The 16,412-nt window shown below is 37.0% G+C and overlaps 1 protein-coding gene across 1 annotated transcript in view; it reads left to right on the top strand.

The window, feature by feature from the left end:
* The window catches only part of LOC145353927 (brefeldin A-inhibited guanine nucleotide-exchange protein 2-like), a 110,733-nt gene that overhangs the window by 55,673 nt on the left and 38,648 nt on the right, over positions 1–16,412 (top strand). Inside the window, exons 10-22 of the mRNA XM_080204929.1 lie at positions 333–567; positions 2,764–2,863; positions 3,903–4,042; positions 5,230–5,338; positions 5,531–5,732; positions 8,187–8,298; positions 9,138–9,343; positions 9,481–9,565; positions 10,325–10,496; positions 11,926–12,077; positions 12,708–12,836; positions 13,580–13,738; positions 14,928–15,069. Coding sequence (XP_080061055.1) covers positions 333–567; positions 2,764–2,863; positions 3,903–4,042; positions 5,230–5,338; positions 5,531–5,732; positions 8,187–8,298; positions 9,138–9,343; positions 9,481–9,565; positions 10,325–10,496; positions 11,926–12,077; positions 12,708–12,836; positions 13,580–13,738; positions 14,928–15,069 — 1,943 coding nt within the window. The remainder of the gene's footprint in view (positions 1–332; positions 568–2,763; positions 2,864–3,902; positions 4,043–5,229; positions 5,339–5,530; positions 5,733–8,186; positions 8,299–9,137; positions 9,344–9,480; positions 9,566–10,324; positions 10,497–11,925; positions 12,078–12,707; positions 12,837–13,579; positions 13,739–14,927; positions 15,070–16,412) is intronic.

Genomic DNA, 16,412 nt, shown 5'->3' with positions numbered 1-16,412 from the left:
GGAGTATACTGAAAAGTATTTTGTATATTCAAACAAGGATCAGTAAATGATTTTGCATCTGATATCCAATAATGTGTTATCCAAGAACAATCCATAGTTATATAAAATATATCAGAGGAAATACAGAATCCACTTTTGGTTTTTATTTTCAGTCTTCCAGCACTGGCTGCAGTACATAGAGTTGTATGCAAATTTGTAGTGAGTGATTCTTCAGTCTTTAATTTTGAATTCTCAACGACATGACTGGTTCTGGCACATATTATAGTGTTAGTGAAGTGTCATATATCTGGTACATATTTTTTAATAAAACATTTACTCAATTTTTTTTCAAGGTCCCATGAACTGCGGTCGAAGATAATTTCACTGCAACTACTTCTGTCAGTCCTGCAAAATGCTGGCCCTGTCTTCAAAACTAATGAAATGTTTATCAATGCAATTAAACAGTACCTTTGTGTGGCATTATCCAAAAATGGTGTCTCATGTGTGCCAGATGTGTTTGAACTTTCACTGGCTATTTTCCTTACACTTCTCTCTCACTTCAAGATTCATTTAAAAATGCAAATTGAGGTATGAATTTAATGTCTCGAGTAGTAAAATTGTGTGATGTTAAAGCATTGGCTGTTTCCATGTACCATTCATTTACAGTATCATTTTGTAACCTTATCACCAAATTCTGAAAAAAACACTCGAGCTGTTTATATCAACACTTTTAGTACAATACAATAGTGTTGTGCCCTGATTTTCAAAAGCTATGACTGGTTTTGTATCCTGTGATTAGTGTATTGTTTCAAGTCTGTAATTTCTCAAGCAGCTAATTGTTCATGTAAGCTCGAAGTTGCCTCAAAGATAGAAATTCTGCTCAGATAAGGAATTGGGTGTCCTGGGCTACTTGAATGTGTATGATGAAAGCTGGCTACGGAATAACTATAGCAGAGCAGAGGAAATTCCTGCAATACTCAGCAGGTCTGGAGAGAGAAACAGAGTATGGCATACAGTTGGATACGAATACCAGGAGCTTTATCCCTGTGCCTGGTGCCACTTGATGCTTCATATTGAGTGTCTGAAGTAATGACTATTACCCTGACTGTCTTGGGAAGCAAAAAAGTCACGCACCTAAAATTGGCCGAGGCACAAAACAAAGAGCTGGCTAGCTACAGTAAGTCAGGCCACAGAGTACAATGTCAAATTTCCAGTTAAACTAGCAAATAAATCAGGGATACTTCCCCTCAATCCCACTCCAATAAAACTTCCAACAACACCAATCACGAAATGGATTGTTGAGTTGAAGTGTTATCTGAAAGTAACAAATCATCAGTGAAGTTTGCATAAAAATCTAAGCCAAATTGGAATTGACTTCAGTGTCTTAATATGCTGAATTTAGGAAACACAGTTGGTGACAATCATTTGGCATAGTACATTTCTTAGAATTTTACAGAATTTAAAAAAAAGTGGAACTACTTACTTTCAGATGACACACAAATTCTTCTTTCTTCTTCAAGGTGAAGATGACCGTGTTCATCATCTGGGGTGTTTGGGTTCTAGTGACTAAGGGCTGGTCATATCTGGAAGTTTCTGCTGGTCTCAGAACTTCTCTCTTTGCTTTCTCTCTGCCTCTGTGTTGACTTACTTTCAAAGGAGGCTGCACTGTTTTTAATTGGTCACAACAGCTGTAGTGACCCTCGGTAAGCTTCTCCGAGGACTCCTTAGTTGAACTTCTCAGTGAAGTCTTCAAAGTGTGCATGTATTGTTTTGACTGACATGAGACCCATCCATAGTGCTTTTGTGAAAATCTATCTATGTCCTCCCACTCAGCTATGTCTTAGTTCACAAGCACATGAGCCCCTGGAATGTTGCTTTATTTGTAGCTGTTGTTGTGAGACACTGATCCATTCTAATTCTTAACTGGCTACTTCAGTCACCTCATTCCCGCTATTTTAAAATTATTTTTATGTAACGTGGGCATCATTAGCTAGGCCAGTATTTATTGTCCTTGAGAATGTGGTGTTGTGCTGCCGTCTTGAATTGCTGCAGTTCCTGTGTCACTGAAACAATCAGTGTTATTAAGAAGGGAGTTCCAGAATTTTAATTCATAACTTAGTGTTTGACCCCCACTGCCTGGGTTCCACCTTACTGAGATTAGCTGAAACCCACTGAGTTAAACAAACCTTTTCATAAAATCGTAGAGTCCTTACAATGCAGATTGAGGCCAATCAGCCCATTGATCCTGCACCAACAATCACTTCACCCAGACCAACCCCTGTAATCCATGTATTTGCCATACTAATTCCCTTGACACTGAAAGGCAATTTAGCATGACCAACTACCTAACTTGCACATCTTTTGGATTGTGGGAGGAAACTTGGGCACCCAGAGAGAGTCCATGCAGACACAGCGAGAACATGCAAACTCTACACAGTCATCCAAGGCCAGAATTGAACCCAAGTTCCTGTCACTTTGAGGCAACAGTGCCAACCACTATGTCATTGTGCTATTTTAATGTAACTTTTCTAACTCCTATACTTTCTTTACTGAGAATAGTTTCCATTACACTTGTTAAAATAAAATTCCAATAAAATTTGATGTGCTTGGAAAATCGGGCCTAAAAGCCATGCATCATCTTTTGGGCCATTGTAGGATAATTCTAATTTGGTCAAGGTCTACCTGTATGTTCAACTTGGGAAGAATATGTTGATCTTTGTAAAGCTGGATTGTGTATGGTTTTAGATATTCCAAATGCTAACTCCTATTTCCTCAATTGAGCAGGTTTTTTTCAAAGAGATTTTCCTAAATATTTTGGAAACCTCCACAAGTACATTTGAGCATAAGTGGATGGTCATTCAAACTCTGACTAGGATTTGTGCAGGTAATTTGTTTTATTTGTTTTGCCTTCAGCACAACTGAAGAATTTATTTCTCTATGTATTAATTCCCTTTGTAATATCTAAATACAGAATCATATCTGACCCTCCCACGCGCGCGCACACATCTTAAATCTTCGAAGTGCGGTTGCCATCTCTAAAATGAATTAACACTTGGACGAGTACATGAGATGTATATAGCAGGGTTCTTATAATAGGAATTAATGTCAGCTTAAAGAAAAGTCAGGTTAAATATCTTAATTCTCTCAAAAAGAAATGACGTGCAAATTTTCTAAAGCTATTTGCAACCAATAATTAATTCTAGCTTTTTAACCCGGCCTTATTATTATTTGAGCTGCGCACAGAGTAGGATGAAAATCCAAAGTTTAAGTTTCTAAATGTAAAATTGATTAGCATTTGATGCTGGCCCAAGTGAACCACTTGAGTTTTGAACTTGACAACAGTTCTTGAAAACAGCAAATATTTCCCAGAATATGTGGGAAGGAAAGCGAAAAAGTTGCATCCAGTGAAAGTTATTTATGTGCTTACAGCTGGTGTCCAAGTTTACTCAATCCAACATACTATAACTCAGGCTGCAACTTTTTAAAGCAGTTTTCTTGAATGTGACATTGACTCAGAGCAGAGTGGTTCCCTTTCAATGGATAGTTTTGAATCTTTGAAGGAACGTAATATTATAATATGGAACTAGCGTATTTATTTGAATTAAGATTACATTTCTTGACAGTGATATGCTGTATGCAATGTGCCCATCTAAGCTTCTTGTAAAGATCAGGGAATAAGCATGTTGTTCACAAGTAGCATTTCCTTTAAGAGGCAAGCATTCAAAGTAGTATTATCAGTCTTTAAGGGACTGCAAGATATAACAAACAGACCAAGCAGAGCAAACAAAAATTAGAAGGAATATTTGAAGTTTCTTGTGTACATTTTGTGCTTAATTTATCAATTAATTATTAACTTCCTGAACAAAACAAATGCAGTCCTGGGATTGGCTATTGTCACATTAAATTCCTATCTTATATTTCAGATGCTCAGTGTGTCGTGGATATTTATGTGAACTATGATTGTGATTTAAATGCTGCAAATATATTTGAACGCCTTGTGAATGACTTGTCAAAAATTGCTCAGGGACGAAGTGGTCAGGAGTTGGGGATGACACCTCTGCAGGTAAATTGTGCTTACAAACCATCAGAAGAATATTGTAACATTATAGGCATGTTGTAATCCAGATCTTGTCATTGCAATGTTAGAGCTGTTTGAGTCATGAATTTTACAAGTCCACTTTTTCTAAACGATGCATTTTAGTCTAAGATAATTGTTTAATGGGATTGTACACTTTATGGACATAATTAAATTTATGCAAGGGCTATCTGCTTCTGATCAAAAATATTGTTATAATCAGGTAAGGATGGGTTGAATGACTTCCCTCTTTTCCCTCCTTATTTGAATGCACCAGATTTTTTAAAAGAATATATTTGTCGTGCTTTCTCCTGGTGTAGTTCAGATGTTGTTCAGACAAATTTGGAACTTGTTTTGTTGTTGCTCAGCATGTCCATCTCTAAATCTTCCAATGAAAAGCAGAATGATTGAAGTGGAATTACCTAATTTGAAGGAAAAAATATTTGCAGCTCTGGAGTAATTATTAATTTATGTACTTTTAGGAAAGACCATACATTGAAGGTCAGTTGATTTTTTTTTTGCAGCCTACTGAAATTGAAACTATTAAGCAGAGTGCTCCTCTTCAACATAAAAGAATTAACTGTGAATCACTTTTCACTTTAAACCCATATATCCTGGTCACAAAGTACAAGAAGCCAAATCATTAAGTTTATGGTTGCTCTTGCAATTTTTAATTTTACGTTTTAAAAACAGACAGGGATGAAAGGTTATCAGGGTTGGCAAGAAATGTGAGGTTGAAGTTTCAATCTGATCAGCCATGATTTTATTTAGAATCCCTAACCAAAGTAACCCTGCGATGCAGAAGGAGGCCAATTGGCCCATCAGATCTCCCAAAGAGCATCATGCCGCTGCCACCACTACCCCCACCCCCACCTCACGTCCTATCTCTATAACTCCGCACGTTTACCAGGGCAATTACACCTAACTTGCACATCCTTGGACTGTGGGAGGCATCTGGAGCACCTTGGGAAACCCAGGTAGATTTGGGGAGAACTTGGAAACTCCACACAGATGGTCACCCAAAGCCGGAATCAAACCTGAGAAGCATCAGTGTTAACCAGTGAATGGCAGAGTAGGCTTGAGGGCCAATGGCCTACTGCTTTTCCTAATTCATATGTCCCTATGTTCATGTATAGCATATCTAACTGAGGAAATGTTGTTTATCTATTTTCCAGGAACTGAGTCTCAGAAAGAAAGGACTGGAATGTTTGGTTTCCATCCTGAAATGCATGGTTGAATGGAGTAAAGATCTATATATAAATCCAAACCATCAAACTAATCTTGGTAAGTTATATGTGAACATCTATCTGCTTTATAAAGTCTAGTCATGAGGGAAACCTAAAAGTTGTTTACTTTTAGCATTTATCACTATGATGATGGAAACTTAACCATGAGTGTAAGTCTTAAACAATTTATCAACTAAAGCTGGAATTAGCAAATAATGCAGCTGAAATCTCCTCTTAAATGAATTTGTAGGTCAAGAGAAGCCTTCTGAGCAAGATAACAGCGAAGGCAAACATGCAGAAGCCATGCGCAGACGAGGGAGTACAAATTCCTTTGACTCCACTATATCATCAGGTGTTGGGAGTATTAGTGCTCAGACATCTGCAGCAGATGATCCTGAGCAATTTGAAGTCCTGAAACAACAGAAGGATATTATTGAACAAGGGATAGATCTGTGAGTTCTCGGATATAATGTGCTGATTTGACTATTTATTATGCTTTAAGTCTTGTTCTATTGTTTTGCAAAGCTTTGTCAAATTAATGTACATATGACCCTTCTGTGACCAGGCTTTACAATTTAAGGTCATGAGGAAGAAATTTGACTAACACAGGTTGCAATCAACTTTGAGCATACAATTTGAGCATGAAAAGGGTTCATTTAACTTATGAAGTCTGCTCCATCCACAATCTGTGAATAATAATTTTATTGTAGTTTTTCTGTCACACCCACAGCCCAAAACTATTTGAATAATATAATAAGGTCATACACTATTCTTCATGGAGTTGAATTGTGCTGAGAATCACGTGAACATATGCCAGACAGTTGTACGTGAGGAATTCTGTATAACAATTGAAGCTGAAGAATCGTACTGAACTGATGGTATATTCCTTCTTCAAGTCCCACTTGTTAGGAAATTAAAGATTTCAACGTATCAAATCACCAATAGGGCCAGAGGATATGAGTTTCTGCTTGATTTTGCTGATTTAGAATGCGATTTGCCTAAAGTCAGCCTAACTAGCACAGAACACCAAGAAAATTCAAGGCCCAGGGCAAATTAGTCACTTTTGTAAAATTTCTGTTAATTGCCCCATTTGCAGCCCTTATGGTGGCTTTTAAAATTGTGGGTTTTTTAGGTCTAACTATAAATGCACCTTTAATATACATTTTAAAAGCTGCTTTTAATGGAGAAACTGATAACTGTACACCCCAGTGTAACTAGTGAATAATTTGGAATGTTATTTAACATTTTAGCTCTTTAGAATGAGCTTACTCACAGGTGGATATTGCCTGGTGGCTCTGACATCCAACATTATGAAATGCTTTGAAAGGTTAGTCATGGCACGAATCAATTCCTGCCTCTCAGCCTGCCTGGATCTTATACAATTCGCAACAGGTCCACAGCAGATACTATTTCCCTGGTCCTACACAATTCTGGAACACTTGGGTAACAAAGACATCTCTGTCAGACTCCTATTCATAAACTACAGTCTTTAATACCATTATTCCTACAAGACTCATCTCCAAACTTTGTGGCCTTAGGCTTGATTCCTCCTTCTACAACTGGATCCTAGACTTCCTAACCCATGAACTACTGTCAGTCAGGATAGGCAACAACACCTCCATGATCATCCTGAACACCTGTGCCTACTGAACATCAAACCAGAATTTAAAGTCAGACCTCCACCTACCAGGACTGCCTGGGGTGGGATACGAGCCTTGAACCTTTTGACTTGGAGGTGAAATGCTGCCACAGTTTGCTCTGATCCAAATGTTAATCCATTAGTTGTCCCAAAAGGACTGACTTATGAGAATAAAAATATAACCTCTTGCAAGTATACTGTTCGCATCCAATGACATGAGCATTTAGATGGTTATTCCTCTTTTTTGGTTGGACCTGATGCAATTGAATTGTATTTCATCTGCATATGTATGAAAAAACTAGTCATTACCGTTCCAAATAGCAAAGTCTGATAATTCTAAAAATGAGTTATAGCAATGTTTGAAGAAAAAGTGCCCATATTTTTGTTTCTGTAGACAACAGAACTGTGGTCAGTTTTTCCTCACAAATTGCTACAACCAGTTTTTGTATTGCTATACAGTTGCCTGGAGGTAATAATATGGAATAATAGAAGGATTTGCAGACTGATGAACAGTCTGACAGACACTATTTAGTGTAGCTGACCTGGTATCGTCAGTAGGGTGTTCAGTCCAATGATTTACTCAGAGTCTCAGCTTGGCAAATTACACTTATAGAATTTAAACTAGACAGATGTAAATAAATACTCCATATGTTGTAATATAACTAGCATGGACAAGCAGATGGATCAGGAGCAAACTGTTCAAGATTGTTTTCATTGGTAGGCAAATGGGGGGGCATAAAATAAGGTTTGCTACTAGAAGTAAAGAAGTTCACTGAAATACAAGTGGCTGCTGAGGTTGAATCTATAATAGAAATCATAGAACATTTCAAAAAGAATTGGATGAGTATTTGAAAACACAAAATGAAATAATTCAGCAAAATGGGATCAGAGTAGATAGTTCTAGAAGAGTTGGCATTACTGCCAGTAGGCCAGACATTTCCTTTCAATATAGTTTCTATGATTTAGAATGAACCATGAGTGTCTGCTCTGGCTGCTGTGATAATGTATCATTGCTTTTGAATATCAACTGAAATGTTATCAAAATATTTTAAGCTTTCAGTATGTTCTGATATAACACAATGTACAGTAAGCTGACATTCGGCTGTTATTTGCAAACATCACGTACATGTCATTGTTTATTCTTGTCTCCAATTAGAAAAGCTGGCAAATCCTTGTGTAGATATAAAGCATTTTCTGTCCATCTGCTTTCACAGTCACTCTTTTAGGATGGCAGTGATGGTAGTAACTGTGTTTATTTTTGCCTTAGGTTCAACAGAAAGCCAAAGAGAGGTATACAGTACTTGCAGGAGCAAGGGATGTTGGGCACAACAGCTGAAGATATTGCACAGTTTCTTCAACAGGAGGAAAGATTAGATTCAGTAAGATTTATACTAAATAGTGGGACGTGCATTAAAATTCTTGGTTCTTCCAGGACATTGGTGATTTTTCCATTTCTGTATATTTCTGAATGCACATTTTGTTGCAAACGTGATGACCCCAGTATCCTAAAAATGCAAAACAGAACAAATTACAGAATACGAAAAAAAAATTCTTCTCATAGATTGGAGTGCATGCTTATTATTCTAGAGCATAAAAATTCAATAGATTATATGGGGTTAGCATACCAAACAAGAAACTTGAGACAGCTGGTGATTCTATTCATCCGACATAAATCTCCATCCAAAACTAAAACGGAAAAACAGTTTAAAACTCCCCCGCCCCCTCATCTATTTTGTACACTTGTTTGAACACATGATTACGACGCTTGTTGATTTAAGCTGCAGGTCAGTAATTCAGTTTGATGGTCTTGTTTAATTATGAATGGGGAAAAGTTTTGTTGTGACAATCATATGACAGATCAAGTATATTTTAGATGTGTTTCATATGTTGCATCTCTTATGACGTTTTATAAGAATGCCTACCCCTGAGATTGGTTGAAGAACATACCTCCATCTCAATTTAACAGTCCCCCACCTTGCACTTCCTATGAATAACAACTCACTGCTTGTCCATGGCAAATATTTTATTTGGAATGCTAATATTAAGATTGAAAGATCGTGTCCTGGAGCGTTATTTTAATTATTCCAATGTTAACATAACATTATATTGACTTTGGATTGAAAGAATTACCTTGCTCACTTGTATTGTGATTTTAGGATGACTCTTTAATAGTACCAAAGCTTCAACTTAATTATGCTTAACTTATGCACTTTCACAGAGCCAAGTGGGTGAGTTCCTAGGGGAGAACACCAAGTTCAACAAAGAGGTGATGTACACTTATGTTGACCAACTGGATTTCTGTGAGAAGGATTTTGTTTCAGCACTTCGTATATATCTTGAAGGATTCCGTCTGCCTGGAGAAGCGCAGAAAATTGACCGACTCATGGAAAAATTTGCAGCTAGATATTTGGAGTGCAATCAAGGGTAAATTCTGCGAGCAAACTTTTTATATTTTGAAGTGAGAACTGGGTATGGTTTTTAAAAATATTGTACTTGGAAATTTTTGAACGTTTATTTAATTACGTAATGCTGTTTCTCCCCACTTCTGCTCCCCCACCCAGACAGACGCTGTTTGCAAGTGCTGATTCGGCATATGTTCTGGCCTACTCGATTATAATGCTGACAACAGATCTGCATAGCCCTCAGGTAACTTACTTCAAGAGAAAATGTCCTGTGAACTGAAGATTTGATTTTGTGTTGCAACTGCTGATTTTGCTGGACTCTACACAAATGAGTGATTCACATTTCAATTAATTTGGGTGTGGGATTCAGATTCCATCATGCTTTGAACCACTACCAGCCCTTTCCCAAAGATGTATATTCCCCTTGCAGTATGATGGTGAAATCAATATTTTCATTCTCCTCTCACTGTACGCATCAGATTGGACATTATTGAATATTGAAAAAGGAATCATGTTGCTCCACAAAATAAAATCTTCTGTTATTTTGAAGAATGGGTGGAATTTTCAACTTCAGGTTGTACAATAGGCAGCTGATCTGGTACCAATCATTTTGTACTGTCAGTCAAAGTTGAATGTTTGTTTTTCCCAGTTTTGTTTGCATTTTTATTCTCCTCCTCGTTTCTGTTGCTTAAGATACAATAGTAAATAAAGAAGAGTTATTTGTTACAAATAATGCCACTGGAAAGAACATCAAAATAACAGAAAAAAGTCTTATGGATTAAGTCAAATCAAATTTCTGGGCTCAAAATGTTAGCTGTTTCCTTCCAGACTTGCTGAGTTTATTCAGCATTTTCTGTTTTTATAACAAACTTTAATTAGCGGCTTCAAGACCACCTCCTAAAGTATAGCAGTACAGTTTATTGAGAAACTTGTTTCAAGATGCAGATAAAATATCAATATATTTTGAATAACCAAGACTCACATTACCATATGTATTTAACAGGTAAAGAACAAAATGACCAAAGAACAGTACATAAAAATGAATCGTGGGATCCATGACAGCAAAGATTTGCCAGAAGAATATCTGTCTTCTATTTATGATGAGATTGCAGGGAAAAAAATTGCCATGAAAGAAACAAAAGAATTTTTAATCACACCAAAGTCTACTAAACCAAGTAAGTCAAACATATTTAAACTCAGCAGTTTCGGTAGACTGGCCACTAAATATGGAACACATTGCACTGGTATTTCCATAATGCTCCTAAAAAGAAATGTTCATTGGATGCCATTGTCTTTTGATAGATATTATGTATGGGTCTGAACCACTGCTGCAAGTTACGCTATATGTATGCATCTTTTGTTTTTCTGTGTATTTTGTATTCAAGCCTTGTTGGCAACTAATTAGGCTCTTGACCTACATTCAGAATTTTTGGAGTAACTTGAAAGACCTGAAGCTGAATTGGTAAAAACAAGATATATTGGATATATGTACAGGCACATCAGAAAAATGTACTCAAGTACTGGTCTCTAGCAATGCAAGAATCAACACCCTGGGGGCTACCATTGACTTGAAATGGCACTGGATTTGCAATATAAAGACAGTGGCTACAAGAACAGATCAAGAGGCTGAGAATTCTGCAGAGAGCACCATTTGCAGGGCACGTGTCAAGACCGTGATAGAATACTTTCCACTTGCCTGGATGAGTGCACCTTCACCAACACTGAAGTTTGACACCATCCAGGTCAAAGCAGCATGCTTGATTGTCACCTCATCCACTACCTTCAACATTCACTCCCTCCACTGCTGACACACAGTGGCAGTGATGTGTACTTTCTGTAAGATGCACTCCTTCAAAAGCACCTTCCAAACTTGCGGCCTCTACCACCAGAAAGAAGAAGAGCATGGGAGCACTACCACCTGCAAGTTCCTTTTCAAGTCACACATCATCCTGACTTGGAACTATATCACCATTCCTTTCCTGTTGCTCAGTTAAAATCCTTGATTTCTCTTCCTAACAGCACTGTGGGTATTCCTACAACACATGTACTGCAACGATTCGAGAAGGCAGCACACCATAATTAGGAATGGGTAATATTTCCTGGCCTAGTGAATGATGCCCATATCCCATGAACCAATATAAAAATTGAACAATCAGCCATTGGAGGTTGGTGATATGTGAATCAGGTGATTCAGTTTACAAAAAGCAAAGCTTGGTGTTAAATGACTTAAATTTAAGATTCCCACAGTAGTATGCCAAGAAGACTGGTTATTTATGATTTAATTTTCTTACCACTGACTTTGTGTGTACAAATTGAATAATTACAAAACCTCCAACTTGGCAACATAGCAAATTAATTCAAAGTCATTTGGTACTACTTTTTCATTACAGGAATTCAGCATCATCACTAAAAATAGCTATCAGTGCAAAATGGACCTAAGTTAATAGTGATTCAGTTAAGGGATTCTGATGATTTCAGTTTTATGCTTGTGGTTAACAACACTATTTGAACCCATAATTGAAATAACGTGATCTACTGAGACATTTGTACATGAATTTACTTAACCATTTTGTTGAGTACTGATTTTTATGATTTGTTTTGTAGGTGTAGCCACTGAAAAACAGCGAAGGCTGCTATATAATCTTGAAATGGAGCAAATGGCAAAAACTGCCAAGGTCCTGATGGAGGCAGTGAGTCATGCACAGGCACCGTTTACCAGTGCTACACATCTTGAACATGTCAGACCAATGTTTAAAGTAAGTTTGTTGCTAAAATACGCAGTAGTTTCCCCCATGACGTGACTAACATGAAAGCTTGCAGCTGACTGGAAATATTGAATACATGTTGTACTTTGAATGTTTATTGTTGTGGTGTAGTCCAAGTTTTGTTTGAATTGAAGTTCTTCAGTTGATAGCTATCTGAATATGAGTGTGCTACACTTGAAGTACTGTGATAAGACCATTTGCTTTGCTAGAACGGTGGAAAATCGAAGACTCTGTCCCTTATGAAGCAGGATGTTCATATATAACATCAATTGAGGCCTTAAAATAGATTGCCCACTTTAATTGGCAGCAGTGGAGAAAACAGAGTTTACTATTTCCCCAAGGCCGAAAATCTACTTTGACATCAGAGTGCAGATTTAATCCCCATTTTAGAGGGAAACATTATTCATTTTACTGGGGCAAATATTTCAATGCATGTTTTATGTGTTGTTATATCACTATCTTTTTGGTTTCCTACCTTTTAATTTAAAAAAAAACACACAAATGGTTGCTTTATTTTGCAATAATTATTTTGATCCTACTGGTTTCAATGAATATGTTTTTGGGATAATAAAATTATGAAAGATACAAAGTACCATTCAACATCTGTATATTTCTGTTTAGCTGGCATGGACACCGCTATTAGCAGCATTCAGTGTTGGCTTGCAAGACTGTGATGATCCTGATGTGGCCTTCCTTTGCCTGGAAGGCATCCGGTGTGCAATTAGGATAGCCTGCATTTTTGGCATGCAGGTATGTATATACATTTTCCTCAACTTAAACACTGTGTTAATTCAGAATTGTAGGCTTTTCCTTCAAGCCTCCATCATCTAAGTTTTGCACGCAATGGGTAAAACCTTTTGGCTTTCAAGATGAATGTGAGCCTCAACTTTTTGTCTCCCGAGAACTTTAGCTGTCAGGGTGTCTGTTTGAGAGAGGTCACGAAAATCTGGAGCTTAGAACGTAGCCATTAGATTTGCCAGGAGAATTGCGCAAGAAGTCAGGGATGCACTGTAGGCTAACGATGATGATGACGCAAAGGGAGTAGGGAATGTGCTACTCCCTACATGCAGGGTTTGTTATGGGATTGTAAGCAAGTGATGTTTTTGTGCTGTTCAAAATATGGAGTCAGAAATTTACCTCCAACTTGTGTAGCGTATTGAGGTTGAGATCAATCTTGTTTTCACATGAGACCACGGCCAGAGAAGAGGGTGAACTTGGTCGTGGAACAGAGTTTGTAATGAGGGTTAAAGGCAATGGCTTTGTTCTTGACAGTTTAATTGAGCAAAATTGGGGCTCATCTTGAATTGGATGTTGGCAAAACAGGTTGTTGTTATCTGAATGTGGAAAAGTAGATTAAAATTAAAATCAGATCGCTGTGTAAATTTGTTTTTGTTTCTTTTGCATTATGCACAGCAGGGAAGTTTAGTTATTTTAGTAGAGCTAAACCTATGTTTGATATGAAATAAAATCTGCTACTAATGCATCATTTGCAGATTGAACGAGATGCCTATGTTCAAGCTCTGGCCCGTTTTACACTATTGACAGCAAGTTCTGGCATCACAGAAATGAAGCAGAAGAACATTGATACTATTAAGACGCTTATTACTGTGGCACACACCGATGGTAACTACCTTGAAAATTCTTGGCATGAGGTAAATATTTTGAGAAATGCTATTTCATTTCTGAAATTTCTTTAGAGTATTTGCTCCATTGGTTAGTGGGTAAAGATAAATGAGTAAAAAGATCAAGGCCTTATTCAGTACATAATGTGGACATTTCATATTGATGGGATTAACTCCAAGCTTGTTACCTTCTCTGTCATTTCCCTCCTGGTTCCCATAGTTCTTTACATGATGTGAGTAATTAAGGGGAAGTAGTCAAGAAGCAAAATATGCATATAAACATGTACATATCTGGTTCTGTTGAAATTTTCTTCACAGTTGCTAATGGCTTCTCCCAGTTAGTTGCCTGTTCAATTACTGGTAACTGCTGCTTGAATCGAGGAGTGACTAAATCCCATCATAGTAGTAAATAAAGATCTGGTTGGCATGGGTACCCATTATTATTACAAAAAGGAGCCTTTTTTGGTACCCTGAAAGTAATATAAAGAAGGAGCATTGGCCTCCTCCATATCAACATTTTTCCTTTCTAATGTTGAATGATGGAGTTGGGGGCTATTGATCCTTAAAGATTATAATGGAAACAGTTGATGGAATTTTCCAGCTGCGCTCGCCCCAGCGCCAGAAAATCCCACCCGAGATAAATGGACCTTTGCATGTCGCGCTTGCTATGATTGTCGTGGTGGGCAGGATGGGAAAATTCCGCCCAGTGTCGCAGGAGCTGGTAGTAGTTATGTCTTCTCCATCAGTCCTGAAATTGTGTACATGGTAGTGCTTAATGCATTGCTGTTATGCTTCAAATAGCCATTTTCTGTGTGAAAATTCCTGATATTTTACTTTTTTTTAATCTCATTCTTGCATGTTGTGATTGCCACTTCAGTCGTCATTTTTGATAGAACAGTGGACATTCCTAATAACATTGCTTGAAATACTTCCAATTTCTCACTATATTTGCTTTTCTTTTTGCTTAAATTTGGGCAATTTTATGACAGATGCACATATTGCTGAAAGCTGAATTTCTGGAGGAGAAGCTTTAAATCTGCATTTCATAAAGTTCTACCACTTCAGGAAGTAAATAGTATCAGAACTGATCACTTTCTGACAACAAAAATGTAAATATTCTAATAATTTGAGGTAACAGGAATACAAAGTCCAAGCAATGCATGCTTTTGTTTTTTTTAAAAAAAGTAACTTTTTGGATTTCTAACACTTTTGCTTCTAGATCCTGAAGTGCATTAGCCAGCTGGAGCTGGCACAGTTGATAGGTACAGGGGTCAAGACTAAATATGTTTCTGGCTCTCTGCGAGCCAAAGATGGATTCACTGGAAGTTCTGGAACTGGAGGAGAAGAATTCTTAGGAATAGGTAAAATGAACAATGTTACCATTGGTTAAGTTACTGTCTAGATACACTGTGTAGATGACTTTGATGATCTTGAATTATTTGGATGCAAATGTTAGCTTAAATATGAACTTGTATTTTGTGAATAAATGCGTTTTCATGTTTTGATTTTTAGTTACCACACAGCAGTCATAAGATAAACTAAGTTTGCCTAGGTCTTTCAGTCAAATACACAAAGAAGTAGCAACTAACTGAAAACAGCGTTATGTTTTTAACATTATGACCACAATAAGAAGTGATTCAAGCGTTAATATATTTCTCAGCGTAACTCTAGATTTAGCCCATTGTTATTGTGGTTAGAATTCAAATGTATCTTTCCTTTTATGCTCATAATGTTTTTAAAAAATTAACTCATAAAGAGAAGGTACTGATTTTATATTACATTGCAGATGGAAAATGTTTAAGCAAATAATATCTTAAATTTTTTTAAGGTTTTATTTAATGTTTATATAAGAGTCACAGATCATCCATCTGTTTAGTTGTTTCTGATTATGCCTAGTTGTACTGTTGTATTCAAAAAATTAGGCCAGTTCAATATAACTTTTAAACAGGAAATTGTCTTTTAAATTTGGATACAGGTTCCAGGAACTGAAAAAAATAGTATTGTATTTCAAATGTCTATTTGACCATCAGCAAACTACACCTTAGAACTGCCTGTTCACGTATTTTATTCAGCTATTTAGTAAAGGGAATGGCGTATTGTTTAGCTATTGTGACCCAGAATTCATTGGTTTGTATCGAATTAAATTGCTTGATGCTAAACATTATTCGGGATAATATATTTTTATCAGAATAGAACTTGGTCTACATTGCTTATACCACGCTAGTCAAAGAATGAATCCTAACTCTGTCATCAGAAAAATGATCAGATTAGCTTTGTAACAACAGCAACGACTTGGGTTTATTTAGTACCTTTAACATAATAAAATATCCTAAGGTAAAACAGCATAAGGAGTTTTTGGGCAGATGGCCAAAAGCTTTCTCAAAGAATTTGGCTTTGAGGAGCCTCTTGAAGAAAGTGCTGTAAAGGGAAGGAATTCCAGACCTTAGCATCTAGGCAGCTGAAGCACAAACACCAATTTTGAAGTGATTAATATCAGGAATGATTAAAAAATTGAAGGAACACAGTCACCTCAGAGGGTTTGATGGGCTAGAGGAAATTTCAGGAGCAAAAGATTGAGATCATGTAGGGATTTGAAAACAAGGCTGAGATTTGAAATTGAGTCATTACTTAATTAGAAGCCAACATGGGACGGTTAGCACTGATGGTGGGTGAATAGAGCTTGCTGTGAGTTAGGGCACAGAAA

Source organism: Carcharhinus amblyrhynchos, chromosome 16, assembly GCF_965287045.1.
Source record: "Carcharhinus amblyrhynchos chromosome 16, sCarAmb.v2.hapA, whole genome shotgun sequence".
Lineage (NCBI taxonomy): Eukaryota > Metazoa > Chordata > Chondrichthyes > Carcharhiniformes > Carcharhinidae > Carcharhinus > Carcharhinus amblyrhynchos.
The sequence above is the reverse complement of the archived record's forward strand: the minus strand, read 5'-3'. Positions and strand labels throughout refer to the sequence as shown.